This window comes from Trematosphaeria pertusa, assembly GCF_010094035.1.
Source record: "Trematosphaeria pertusa strain CBS 122368 unplaced genomic scaffold BU26scaffold_5, whole genome shotgun sequence".
In the NCBI taxonomy this organism is placed as follows: domain Eukaryota; kingdom Fungi; phylum Ascomycota; class Dothideomycetes; order Pleosporales; family Trematosphaeriaceae; genus Trematosphaeria; species Trematosphaeria pertusa.
Genome location: NW_022987216.1, coordinates 1,212,746 through 1,225,176, shown reverse-complemented (window position 1 = coordinate 1,225,176; position 12,431 = coordinate 1,212,746). Strand labels below are relative to the sequence as shown.

Here is a 12,431-nt window from a genome sequence, read left to right as displayed (position 1 = left end):
CGCTTGAAGCTTTATTTTACACATACAAAACAGACTTCACACCACAGATTGAGGGGTTCCCGGGCTGTGCATACGCAACGCCCTGTGCTCTTCGAGACTGGGATCTTGTTAATTCGTGGACCAAGCCATTTGGACAAAGGGTGGACGGTAACCCGCATATCGTCTGATCTACTGCTCGAGAAACTTCCTTTTCCGGCGACCAAATATGCCGGCTCCCACAAAATGGTCGATTCTTTTGCTCGATCCGATGTTGTACAAGCGGAGCAGGTCTAAGAGACATGGAGAAAAGAAGTGTCAGCTGGACATCTGGGAAAGGAACCTAGCCCATGCCCAGCCAGCTTTCCACCATTGGTCGGCCTTACGGTTCGGCCTTCTCAGAGTCCCTCTTTTTGTAGCCAGGAATTGTCCCTCAGCGTTTGCGTCGCTTTTATTGATAGCATCGTTGATTTCTTTACCCTCAGCTCTGAGTACCTAGGTATATGATTCCACCTGACTCCGCAAACTAAACATCTTTCCCCCCCAAAATATCGTCATCCGCTTTGGTATATCTCCCGAGGTCGCGAAATGGCTACGACAGCGCTTCAAGAGCCCCTCGTGGAGCTCCCCTCCGAACATGCTCCAGGTCAGTCACTTGGTCGGGTAGCATGAACCATGGGAGGTAGATTTTGACTTGATAGCAGTCCATTCTCAAACCATCAAGTCGTACATGCACTTCCTTGCCAGAAACAAGCTGTACGAAACGGAGAAGCCATATGGCGTTCGTTACAAACCAGACGAAGACATACCGCAGACCAACATCATCCTGGAGAAACACACCATATCGGTCGATAGTATACGCAATGGGGACACATTCCGGTTGAATGAGTGTGGATTCGAACGCATTGATTTCCCCTCCAAGATGTCGTACGACGACTTTTGGAATCATGAAACAATTCAGGCGGTATACCTCGGCGAAGTGAAGAGGACGTTGAAGAAGAGGCTCGGCGCAAAGTTCGTACACATTCTCGACTACACCGTGAGTGACTTTGGTTCTCCAACGCTCAGATATCAAGATTTCTAATGCCTTATAGGTTCGAAAGCGCGATCGTACTTTTCCAGTCTCCACAGGAGAGGAGTATGACTATGATCAGCCCACGTCAATGGCGCACATTGGTATGACATCCTTTTCATTCCCGCAACTCCAAAGCTTACAAGAGGCAGACTTCACGGTACGTGAGGGTGAAAGGATGATCAAGGTACTTTTCGGAGACCGGGCCGACGAGGTTCTCAAAGGGCACTGGCAAATCATCAAGTAAGTTCACTATTCGGAGACGCATTCCCGCAGTCATACTAAATTGTTAAGTCTGTGGAAGCCTATCAAAGGGCCCTTGAATGACTGGCCGCTTGCCATCTGCGATTCTAGGACCGTGAACTGGCAAACGGACATCACGCCTGGAGACGTCGTCTTCGATGACTTCGTCACAGAGAACATCCAAGTCCTCTATAACTCGGCACACAAATGGTATTATCTTCCTAACCACGATGTCTCGGAGGCCCTGATCTTCAAGAGCGCGGACAGCAAGCACAGCATCGCTCCAGGTAAGCATATATGTTCACTATTCAGCTACCCGCGAAAGCGCTAACGTTTGCAGCGGCTCCTCATGCCGGTTGCCCCAATCCGAATACCAGTCCGGGAGAGTGTAGGGAAAGTTTGGATTGCAGATGTCTGGTGTTTTTCGCGGACCTGCCGAAGTATCCCCCAATTGTGGGCGATGTGTTCAAGCCTCATATATGAGTGGACAGATGCGCGGGGTTCCTCTCATACTTTAGTTTTCACTCCGATAGTGAAGTCTCGGATTCAGGGTAGGACAGCTCCGCATCTAAGTCCTAGTGTTATACCTTCGTGTCAACAAAATCTTCATCTCTTGTCTAGCTTGCGAAGTGCCGCACCCAAGATGCAGCTATTACTTGGTGGAGCTATCGGCCAGTCATAGCTTGCCAACTTGAATGTTTCACAGCATCGTGATCTTGCACGTGGCCTCCCGGCTGAACTTAGCTCGGGAATAATAGTGACAATTCAGTCACCAAACCAATCCGCGAATCTCCTCGTAAATTGCGTTTCTTCGCAATTCCCCTCAAAATGTGTCAGGGTGTTGATACAGAAATATATTTCACAGCAAAAGATCCCATCTTCCAGACGCTAAAGCCTTACAGTTTTCGTTTTCCTCCGTCAGATGATCTGCCGTGCGAGAACTTCGACAGGGAAAAGTGGCCTCTCAGAGTTCAGGACGCAAGGGAACTTGGGCCAAATATCGACGTTCAGGGCTTCTGTCTCGAGCGGTTCCCTACTCGAATGTCCTATGGAGATTTCGCAATCGCCGAAAAGATTGAGAACGTGTATGCGAAGGAACTGGAGTCCGCACTCTTCGAGCAGTTTCAAGCTCGACATGTTCGTGTCGTCGATTATCTGGTGAGCGTTTGCTATAGAGAGAAGACGATGAGACTCGCTGAATTGTTCAAGGTTCGTCGAAGGCATCGTAAATATCCTAAGCTCGAAATCGAAGATGTTACTGAGGCTCAGCCCGCTTCACTCGCACACATCGGTACGTTCTCTTCGCGCTTTTCGTTAGTTCAACAGAGCTGATAGACCGCTCAGACTTCTCTCATGAAGAGGCCATATCCATGATACGAGCTCTTTATGGCGAACGGGCGCAAGAGTTGCTGCAGCATCGCTGGCAGCTGATCAAGTAGGCCCTTAGGCTGACCTAGATTTTCATACCTCTGGCTAATCGCCCGCTTGCCCTTAGCACATGGAGGCCTCTGAAAGGACCACTCAATGATTGGCCGTTGGCGATCTGCGACGCCCAGTCTTTTGACGCACAGCAAGACGCTCTTGTTGCTGATGTTGTCTACCCAACTTGGAGCTATGAAAATGTCTTGGTTCACTTCAACACCTCCCAGAAGTGGTACTACTTCCCAGGCCTCGAGGTAGAAGAAACGCTGCTATTTAGATGCACCGATTCGGAGCGCCCTTCTGCTGGATGTAAGTACTACGAGTCTCGTTAGCGTGCAAGTCGGAAGGCACTGACCGCTGTCTCAGCATGCCCACACGCCTCCTTTCCGAATCCAAATTGTTCTCAAGATGGTGTGCCTCGAGAAAGCATAGAAGCGCGAGCATTTGTTTTCTATGCTCCTATTGAAGAATTCCCAAAGGCAAAGGGGACTGTGTATGGGCAGAAGGAATAACTGCAACAGAAGAATGGCTCCTTGGAGTTCTGGTTGCAGTCACGAATCACATTTGCTCAGGGCAAGACACAGAGGGCTCATAGAATGTATTGTGCGCCGTCAGCGACAGGATAGAATGCGTGATGAGCCTAACATTGCCCACCATACATCACTCTCCCATGCCTGTATGCTTCTCTAGAGCGACCCCATGTTCCATACTCAGTCCTCCTCATCGGGCTTGACCTGAATAGCAATGCCGCTGGTGAACCCTGCCAAGACGACCTCTTTGCCCTTCGCGAACCCGTGCGAAGTTCCTCCGGGCTTGGACTTGTTGATGCCGGTGGCATTGCGGGCGAGCCAGCCGGCCTTCCACGGTTGAATCTTCTCGGTTGCGGGCTGCATTTTGGGAGTTCTGGGAGGAGCTGTCAGTCGATAGCTTGATTTTTTGGGTCCATGTGTTGCTTACCGATTACTTTAGGTCGAATGGAAGTTGTTGGAGTGAAGTTATTCTTCAATGTGCTGCGGCAAGATTCGAGAGTGTTAGTGAAGGGTGTTGCCAAAACACTTGACGCTAATTTATACGCCATATCAGGGCTTAGAAACGGCTCAACGTGATAGCTCCGATGGGAACCCGCCCTGTACTCTGGTTGATGTGTCACTGCGTGGCCTCGTGCCTCGTCGCATAATCATCTGATGAAGCCGATAGTGAATCTTCGCTATGTAGTTCGGTCAATTTGCCAATCTCCATGGATTGCTACACGTGTATGCAGAGTAAGCGTCCACAAAACACGGGTAGGATCAAACGGTCAAGCGAGTGGGGCCAAGTCCTGTGTACAGCGTGGTTCCAACCAAGGGAAGATGGTTTGTTTGCCTTATATTGAGTACCGCATCAAGCTAGTATCTCTCCGGAGCCTGTGGTGGCCTGATTGTCCCTCATGCAGGCTTCCGCGGCAGACACAAGCGCTCATCTCCAGGTGACATGAACCCGCAACACCGCAGCTTATCTTGAACCAATTCTAATTGAGATTCAAACGCCACAGAATACAACATCCGTCTCACGGCAGAACGGCCATGATGGCGGCCCAATTGAGAAGCCTGCATCGTCCCTCCACATACGCATCAACTGAACGTGACACGGCTCGAATCGCCGCTTTTCGGAGGCTTCTCTTGGGAACCTTGGCGATTCAAAATTGATGAAACGTATGCGACCCGGATTCCACGTCTCGGTTGCCCAACATGTACCATCGCAAAGGAATATGGCCAGGTGGGCTTTCGCTGGTAGTGTTCACGAGGAAGTGTGCTCATTCCCTACGCCAACGGATCGGGCTCCTTGAGCGTATCCGCTTCCCTTTGAAAAGTAAATCCACTGCTATACGGTGTGACGCCGATACCGTCGACGGGGGTTGCCGGAGGAACACAGCATCGGTCTGTAGTACGCTTCTTGCATACTCGCCTTAGTATAGGTTAGTTCACGAACGAGCCATTTGATCTACCCATACGGTATCTTATAATCGCGATTCACGGACGGCCAAACCTGTCTAATGCATTTTGAGGGGTTCGATGTCTGCCGACGGGTGGGTCCTTGCTTGTTGCTTTCTATTCGGGCGCCTAATTTGTTGGGCCGAGTGCTGATTGGTTCCAAGGTTGCCCCAAACATCACACGCGCCTGTTCATCCCGTTGCGCATGTCGGCTCCCACGGCCGCGCAAACGATCGGTGCATGTTATTGGCAAATGTTTGTCCAACTCTCGGCTGTCGTTGCGGGGTCGGGGACAGGCCAACGCCCACGGTCGACTGAGGAGCTCATAGCGACACGGCTCAACAGATCGATCAGTCTTGTCTATCGTGAGCCATGCTAGCAAAGTTGCTTCCAAACGCGACGGAGCGTGGGCACTCCAGCAGCTTGCAGTAGGTGGGTGGATCCAACCGGATAGCCATTACTTACGACCGCTATATAGGATAATTGTGGTGCCTGCGATTGGCTTAGCCCATCCTTCCGAGTGGGTAGACCTTACGGGCTCGTGGCTCCAGAGGCTGCTGGAGGAAGTCGTGCCTGAGGCAGATATCTGGGAGTACAAGTATGGGGCAGATGTGCAACAAGGGAGTTTCTCTCAGAATGTGCCAGGCGAAGGCACCAGGCTCCTCGAAGCTTTGCATGATCACAGCGGGAAGAAAGAGGTACGAATAGACTTCGACTAGGAAAGGGGACATTCTGATCAGAGCCTCGAAACAGTATCGGGAACTGCCTCTGATCTTGATCGCTCATGGAACTGGAGGATTTGTAGTGAAGAAGGTCAGTGGTATATAGGCATGTGAGGCGAATTCTGACGTAACGTAGGCAATACGACTTTCCTCCGACGGACAACACGCTGAGCCCATAATGGATGTAATATTCGGAGTCATCTTTCTGGGGGTGCCTCATTTTCCGAAGGCAACCAACGACACAGAGCAAGCAAGAGGAACGCTTGATCAGCTCTTAAGATGCCAGTACAAGGGCATCAAGCGAACTCTGTCAACTGTGCCCGATATCAAAAAGATGATGGAGATCTGCCATGACTTCGAGCTTGTTCAACCTCCAAACCCTCGATTTCAAGTCATATCCGCCTACGAGAGTAGGGAAACATCGACACGCCAGAAAATGTTCTCCAGACTCCTGGGAAAGGGGAATAACCCGGTCGTCAGTGCAACACTCCATTGGGCAGAAGCATACTAAAGTCGTGGCAGATTACTCCTCGAGAGCTTTGCGAGATAGGACTAGGAGGGGATCACGAAAAGATCGTTGATGGAGAAGCCGATCATTTCGATATCTGCAAAGTTCGCATAGGCGGTCCGGTATACAAGAAAATCGTTGCCCTCATGGAGGAAGTAACGCGGACCGCACCTGGGATCATTAGTGATCGATTCAGTCGATGTAAGCTATTCTTTCTTTCCTTTTTTAACCTTTTGTAGCTAACCAGTTCTATGCAGACATGCCTCCAGCTGCTTTGGACGCTGGAACATTAGCCACCGAAAGCACGGCAGACATGGATGAACTCAGGTCTATGACTCAATTCCTCGAACTTTCCTCTCAAAGCGCGACTCTTCCCGTCTCGTCACCACTTGGAGCAACCGGCGGGTCCACCACCGGAGACTTTGAGATCATTCCATCACTCGAGCCGCTAGAGATGAGTAGCCGGAATCCAACCCTGCCTTGCCAGTTTTTCGGACCCCATCAAAGGATTGAGCCCTTTTTTGGAAGAGATGATACCCTGAAGCAGATCGACGACTATCTCCTCCCGCCTGTGGATCCTACCGTGGCACAAGAGGCTGAGCAAGATCCAGAACAGCTCCGCTCGTTTGCTATATGCGGGCTTGGGGGAATGGGAAAGACTGCACTCGCGTTGGAGTACGCCTGGACTCGTAGGGAACACTTTGAGGCCATTTTCTGGCTGACTGCCGATAAAGACGAGATCCTTGCTGCGGAATTTGCACGAATCGCTTATCGACTGGGCCTCGAAGATGAAAGTGGGGATATCGCGGCGAGTTGCGGTGTTGTGCACGGCTGGCTGACAAACCCCATGCGTAACACCGCAGAGCCTGATTCCCCGGAGAACAAAGTAAACTGGTTGATTATATTCGACAACGTGGACAATGCCGACGTTCTCCCAGATTACTGGCCCAAAACAGGACGAGGTTCTGTACTTGTGACCAGCCGAGATCCATGGGCCAGGCATAACGACTTCATCCAGAATGGCGTTGATCTCCCTCCACTTAGCACTACAGAATCCGCAGCAATGATGCAGCGACTCACGCATGTCTCTGCTGGGGGATCTCAGCAGGGAGCACTCCTGGCTATTGCGGAGAGGTTGGGGGGCTTGCCACTCGCTATAAATCAGATGTCCGGCGTATTCAGACAGCGCAAACTGACTTACACACTCCTGCTCAGATTCTACAATGAAGAGGGGATTGAGTGTCTCCAAGAAGGCTCGCAAGGTTCATCTTCAGACTCCCACAATGTTCATTCACTCGCAACGTTGTGGGCTCTGGATAGACTCTCTCCACAGACTCGGGCTCTGTTGGAAGTAGTTTGCTTGTTAGACCCGGACAACATCCCTGAGGAGCTCCTGACGGTAGAAGATCCCGGCAAGATGGAACTGGAAGAATACCCGAAAACGCTGAATCAATACCTCAACGCACGGAAGGAACTCATATCATCGTCTTTGATCACGTCGAACGAAGAAAGTGGGAAGATCTCATTGCATCGACTCATTCAGGAGACGGCGAAGCGTCGGATGAGCAAAGATCATCTGATCAAAGCTCTCCGGACGGCGCTTCGATTACTTGTGTCCGTGTGGCCCTTTCAGTCGATGGTCGAGCATCACTTTACGGCAAGATTTGGAAAGTGCGAGCTGTTATTTCCTAGTTTACTGCGTCTGAAAGACGGGATAGAGCCGCTCATTCGAGGGCCTAGTGCATGGTGCCCTGACATCCAAGTCGCTCACTTGCTCAACGACGCTGGTTGGTGAGTAACTCTTTTACGATTCTAGGCTAGTATTACTTACATGCTCTAGGTATATGTTCGAAAGAGGACTCATCGAAGAATTGAAGCCGTTCTGCAGCCTAGCCCTCGTCGTAGGCGAACGCTCTGAAGACTCCTCCGACGAAGAGATCTCGCGCGCAATCCGGGATAGCCACTCGTACCTCGGTATAGCCACTGCAGAGACGAATGAGCACCAATTGAGTATGTATCACAAGAGGAAATGGTTGGATATGCTACTTGAGAGAGAAGTAGCGCCAGGCATTCCACTTGAAGATTACGAGCTCGGCTATGCATACAACGAGATAGGCGTGGCATACGCCAACAACCATCTGCTTGACGAAGCTGCAGAAGCGTTTCAACGCTCAATCGAGATATTTCACAGCCTACCGGAATTCGAGGAAACAATGCTCGGCTGGCCAGAGCCCAACCTTGGTTTCATCTACTGGTTACAAGGGAAGTACGAGGATGCGGAGAAAGCGCTTGTCGAGATTCTGGACATACATGCAAGCGCCTGGGGGGTCGATGACACCAAGTCATTCAAGTGAGAGAATGGTCCTTGCAGATCTCACTGTGCTCACGAATATAGGACCGGGAAAATTCTGTACGCCATGGGAAATGTCCTCGAGGCTCAAGGAAGGCTCAACGAGAGCTTCAACTTCCACACGCGCTGTCTAGAGCAGTACAAGGTAACCCTTGGCGTGAATCATCATCGGATGGGTGACGTATGCCACAGGATGGCGCGTCACTTCATGCGGCAGGGCCTGTACAAGGAGGCTGAGTGAGTCCCATGAGCACTCTTAACTGGCAGTCACACACTAATTTTATTAGCGAGTATATTAATAAGGCGTTGAAGACTTTTTCCTCGCGCCCATACCTCAAGAATGAACTGGCCAGGACGATGTTTTTGCGAGGGAATTTACTTCGCGCACTTGGGGATGAGCGGCAGGCGCAAAGGACTTTGATGCAGGCTTGTGGCTACCGTAAAAAGCTCCTGCCGCACGATATTCGAAAGTTGCACGAACTGGGAGAAAAGGACTTCGACTTGCTTGTTGCCTTCTGGTCTCGGTAATGTGGTCATAAAACAGGGAATTCGCAGCTCCTGTCTCCCAAGGTCTGTAACGAACGTATGACAAGTGAAATGAGAGTAACGTCCCTCGTGACACATCATCGCGCTACGATATATTCCCGCAGTGTGTAGTGGGCTGGCTGCGACAGCCATTTTGTGCGCCGTCGAAGAGCGCCGGCAAGGCAGGGCGATCTCGGGGCTGAGCAGCGCCCTCAATTCCGAAATGATAGGCCGAAAATGAAAGTTCCGGGTAAGGCCGAGCCGCGTCCTAGTCCAGGCTATGCTCCGAAGACTTTGTGGGCACGGAATGTGCGGTACGGGGGACAAGCCATCTTCATGTTTCAGGTCTCAGCCCCATGCCCTTGGTGTGTCAGCCTTCTGCCAACCTTAGGCACCACCAAAATGATATAACCGCGCTTCGAAGTGGTGTCGTTTTTATAGTCGACCGTTCTCGATGGCAGCTGTCGCCAACAGCCCGCATCGGACGCAGAGCGTTCCGACATGCACACTCTCCCCTCCTCCTAGGGAGCACTCGCCGCGTTCCGCCCCGGGGAGGCGCAAAACCAACCCCAGGAAGAAACATTTGGAACGTGAGTCGACACCCGGTCCCTCTTTCAGACAGCGCCGGAGCAGGACTAATATTTACTACTCCTAGTGTTACCACCAGATTACGGAACAGCCGTCTTCCGTTATTCCCGTCTGACTACTGGAGCCGGTCAGAATCATACCGCACTTGGGGCTTTCCTCACATCGAAGGAAAACGATGACGACTGGACGGTGCCAATCAAGATTGTCAACACGTTGCCAGAAGACGGCTACGTGACATTGTACCCTCTCACAGGTCAGGCTCAGGATGGCCCGATCCAGGAACCAGATTCGGGAGACGACAAGAGCCAAGAAGCTACGAAAGAGAGGCGCCAGGGCGGTCTCGATTTTCATCGGCCACAAGATTTCTTCAACTCTGAATCAGATCCCTCGGACGGAAGTCAAAGTCGCATTCTATTCCTTCGTGGATTCATGTCTGCCAAATGGCTCAACACTATCGGAGCAAAGTACATCGTTGACCCGGAATATTTCTGTCGTCATCTGGACTTCAGGCCGGCCGACGACAATTCGAATAACTTTTCCATTCCAGCCCTTCCGTCTTCGTCGTGGCATATCATTGAGCTGCCTATAATGACCATAGGTACCTTCAGAGGCACCGGGACTGTGAACGAGCTCCGTAGCCAAGGAGAGACCGCACTGACGCAGCATCACCACACTATCTCCAAGCTTGCGCTGTCAAGGTTGAGCGTGGGCGAGTCTATGATCCGGGATTTCCACGTTTTCGACGAATCACACTTCGCCATCGAACAGCGGATTTCAATTTGCATGCTGCATGACGCGGCGCATAACTTCAGTCGTACGTTAGTCCATGCCCACATAGTCTAGAATCCTGCTAACAGCTCTTGAGTCCTCGTATGGCTCGATAGCGGGAGGGACTTCCCGAAAGACCAGATGCTTCCCTGGGCCAACCGAGGCTCCGACACTCGCCTCCTGCCGATCATCCGACATAAACACATGGTTGCGCTCAAATGCCACCTGCTCTCGGATAACAATGGGGTGAAGCAAACGCAGACCGCATCGCTGCTGCACAAAGATTATGGTCGTTCACTACACCTCAAATCTATGGCAAACGACGCTTTTTATTCGCTGAATGAGGTCTTCTCATTTGCAGCTTCATCAGAAATGCAGTTTCTGAATCTCCTCGAAGTGAAGCTGGACAAGTATACCGGTCACGACTCCGACAGCTTGTCGGACCTCAAGTACGCGAAGCACATACTCTATCGCCACATGCAAAAGCTCCAGCAAGTCCTGGATAGCATACACAACACGAAACATCCCAAGTGGCCAAAGGCGAACCTGGATGATGGCTTCCGGAAGGTGCGGGTTGCAGCGGACGGTCTCGAGCAAGACTTCAAACATCTCTTGAACCGGGCAGAGATGCTGCACAGACGGTGCAATGAGGAAATAACGGTGCTTCTGAGCAGTGTTTCCATTTCTGAGTCAAAGAAGGGTATCGAGCAGGCGAAACGTGTAAGCAAGCTTACCTTTCTCGCTTTCATCTTCGTGCCGCTCTCATTCACGACTTCCTTTTTCGGAATGAATGTCAAGGAGCTTGGCGCCTCGTCTGCAAGCATTTGGTGGTGGATTGTTTTCTCTTTTCCCGTGTGTGCTCTTGCAGTTGGGCTCTTCTTTTGTGACGTCTCAAAGTATCTCAAGGCGTTGGGCCGGTGTTTCAGGAACCTCTTCGTTGGATGAACTTCATCCTTTGTAACTACACATAATGACTAATTCTGGCTAGTCACGAGAAAGAATTGCATAGTATTAGATATTTTCTGTGGAAAATTTGCTGAGTTGGCTAAAACGGGCAGTGCTTTCTGCAGGACTTCTGAGAGCGCTCCCTCCTTCCGGGGCAAAGAATAATCCACCAAGCATCCTACAGTTTCCACATCACCTTCCCCGTGCTCACACTCGTCGGTCGGTTGGCGCTCTCTAAGATTTCCTGTGCGGTTTGTAGAAGGAACAAGTCGGTGCCTATGTTCGCGTGAGCGCCTTTCACAGCACTTTAACGATCCCGCACGAACCTTGAGCAGATACCAATGTAACCACGAAAGGGAGATGCTCGACCTTTCCGGAGACAGTGGACGAATAAGCTATTTGTGAAACTAGCGACGCAATCAGGCTATGTAAGTAAAAGGGTAGAGCACTTACTCGGAATGGCTAGAGCAGGACCCCTCAGCACAGCAGCAAGAGCTATTGAGCATATTCCATCCTGTGGTGGTCTTTTGAACGTGGGGGGTTGATCTCGGTATCTGGGTGCCATATTCTCCTGAGGGTGAACAATGAGCGCATTGGAGCGATCTCCCTTCAAGATGATCTCATTGAACCACCGTTCATACACGCCAATCTTGATGAAGCCAGAGTCGCGGTCTGCCTCCGAAAGTGTCTTTCCCATGTCCCACACTCTTTGGTTTGGAGGACTCGTGTATGGCGGTTGACCGAACTTATTCATATAGCGCTCGCGGAAGTCATCCTCGCTATGGTATATGTCATATGCCAGCGAAACGAGAGCCTGTAAATCTCCTCGTCAGAGTCACTCAAGTGGCTTGCCCAAATACTTGCCGAATTGATGTACTCTGGCAGTGAACGCCCCTCCGCTTCGGCTGGGGGCGACAGTCGCCACTCCTCTTCGAAGGACACATCCACGCATGGCAGACCAAGATAGGCCTCTGCGTCGTGGACGAATTTGCGAGCAATTTCTATTTGAGCGGGTTCAATGTCGCTCCAGAAGTCACTAGCCCACAGGATCGCCGAGAAGGGCTCGAGAGAGTCAGCGAGAACACGATAGTGTTTCCACGCACGTGGTCAAAGTTAACCCCAGCAGGATTAATAGTAATAATAGTAGCAGAGAAGCGAAGTAAAAAAGAGAAGTAAAGCAAAAAAGAGAAGTAAAGCAAAAAAAGAGAAGTAAAGCAAAAAAAGAGAAGTAAAAAAGAGAAAGTAAAAGTAAAGTAAAATAAAAAAGAAAAGTAAAAGAAAAAAGTAAAGTAAAAGAGAGAAGTAAAGTAAGAGAAGTAAAGTAAGAGAAGTAAAGTAAGAG

At 50.7% G+C, this 12,431-nt stretch overlaps 6 protein-coding genes across 6 annotated transcripts in view; 4 read left to right on the top strand and 2 right to left on the bottom strand.

Annotated features, from left to right (window-relative positions):
- Positions 1-564: 564 nt before the first annotated feature.
- BU26DRAFT_562910 (uncharacterized protein) lies at positions 565-1,774 on the top strand (the record flags this gene model as incomplete). Its single annotated transcript, XM_033833090.1, has 6 exons — positions 565-622; positions 681-1,015; positions 1,071-1,152; positions 1,201-1,291; positions 1,343-1,578; positions 1,632-1,774. 6 exons carry the CDS (start codon positions 565-567, stop codon positions 1,772-1,774), a joined length of 945 nt encoding a protein of 314 aa, XP_033685951.1.
- Positions 1,775-2,119: 345 nt separating this feature from the next.
- BU26DRAFT_562909 (uncharacterized protein) lies at positions 2,120-3,225 on the top strand (the record flags this gene model as incomplete). Its single annotated transcript, XM_033833089.1, has 5 exons — positions 2,120-2,449; positions 2,501-2,582; positions 2,636-2,726; positions 2,787-3,022; positions 3,080-3,225. 5 exons carry the CDS (start codon positions 2,120-2,122, stop codon positions 3,223-3,225), a joined length of 885 nt encoding a protein of 294 aa, XP_033685950.1.
- A 198-nt stretch (positions 3,226-3,423) lies between these two features.
- On the bottom strand, positions 3,424-4,277 carry BU26DRAFT_562908 (uncharacterized protein; the record flags this gene model as incomplete). Its single annotated transcript, XM_033833088.1, has 2 exons — positions 3,424-3,616; positions 4,264-4,277. The coding sequence occupies 2 exons, from the start codon at positions 4,275-4,277 to the stop codon at positions 3,424-3,426; spliced, it is 207 nt and encodes a 68-aa protein (XP_033685949.1).
- A 695-nt stretch (positions 4,278-4,972) lies between these two features.
- Positions 4,973-8,867, top strand: BU26DRAFT_454011 (uncharacterized protein). The gene is made up of 9 exons (XM_033824847.1): positions 4,973-5,111; positions 5,162-5,381; positions 5,437-5,496; positions 5,542-5,880; positions 5,928-6,114; positions 6,171-7,704; positions 7,754-8,263; positions 8,309-8,500; positions 8,551-8,867. The coding sequence occupies exons 1-9, from the start codon at positions 5,056-5,058 to the stop codon at positions 8,789-8,791; spliced, it is 3,339 nt and encodes a 1,112-aa protein (XP_033685948.1). The 5' UTR covers positions 4,973-5,055; the 3' UTR covers positions 8,792-8,867.
- Positions 8,868-9,242: 375 nt separating this feature from the next.
- BU26DRAFT_603455 (uncharacterized protein) lies at positions 9,243-11,089 on the top strand (the record flags this gene model as incomplete). Its single annotated transcript, XM_033835425.1, has 3 exons — positions 9,243-9,378; positions 9,444-10,190; positions 10,242-11,089. 3 exons carry the CDS (start codon positions 9,243-9,245, stop codon positions 11,087-11,089), a joined length of 1,731 nt encoding a protein of 576 aa, XP_033685947.1.
- Positions 11,066-12,431, bottom strand: part of BU26DRAFT_517712 (amidase signature enzyme) — a 2,955-nt gene continuing 1,589 nt past the window's right edge. Inside the window, exons 5-8 of the mRNA XM_033828639.1 lie at positions 11,954-12,151; positions 11,543-11,903; positions 11,416-11,496; positions 11,066-11,365 (exon numbers count right to left, since the gene is read on the bottom strand). Of these exons, the coding sequence (XP_033685946.1) occupies positions 11,268-11,365; positions 11,416-11,496; positions 11,543-11,903; positions 11,954-12,151 (738 nt within the window). The 3' untranslated portion in view covers positions 11,066-11,267. The remainder of the gene's footprint in view (positions 11,366-11,415; positions 11,497-11,542; positions 11,904-11,953; positions 12,152-12,431) is intronic.

Coding starts and splice junctions, on each gene's coding strand:
- BU26DRAFT_454011 (XM_033824847.1), top strand. CDS start 5,056: ATGCTAGCAAAGTTGCTTCCAAACGCGACGGAGCGTGGGCACTCCAGC. Junction 5,382..5,436: donor ATCACAGCGGGAAGAAAGAG/GTACGAATAGAC, acceptor GCCTCGAAACAG/TATCGGGAACTGCCTCTGAT. Junction 5,881..5,927: donor GAAAGGGGAATAACCCGGTC/GTCAGTGCAACA, acceptor AAGTCGTGGCAG/ATTACTCCTCGAGAGCTTTG.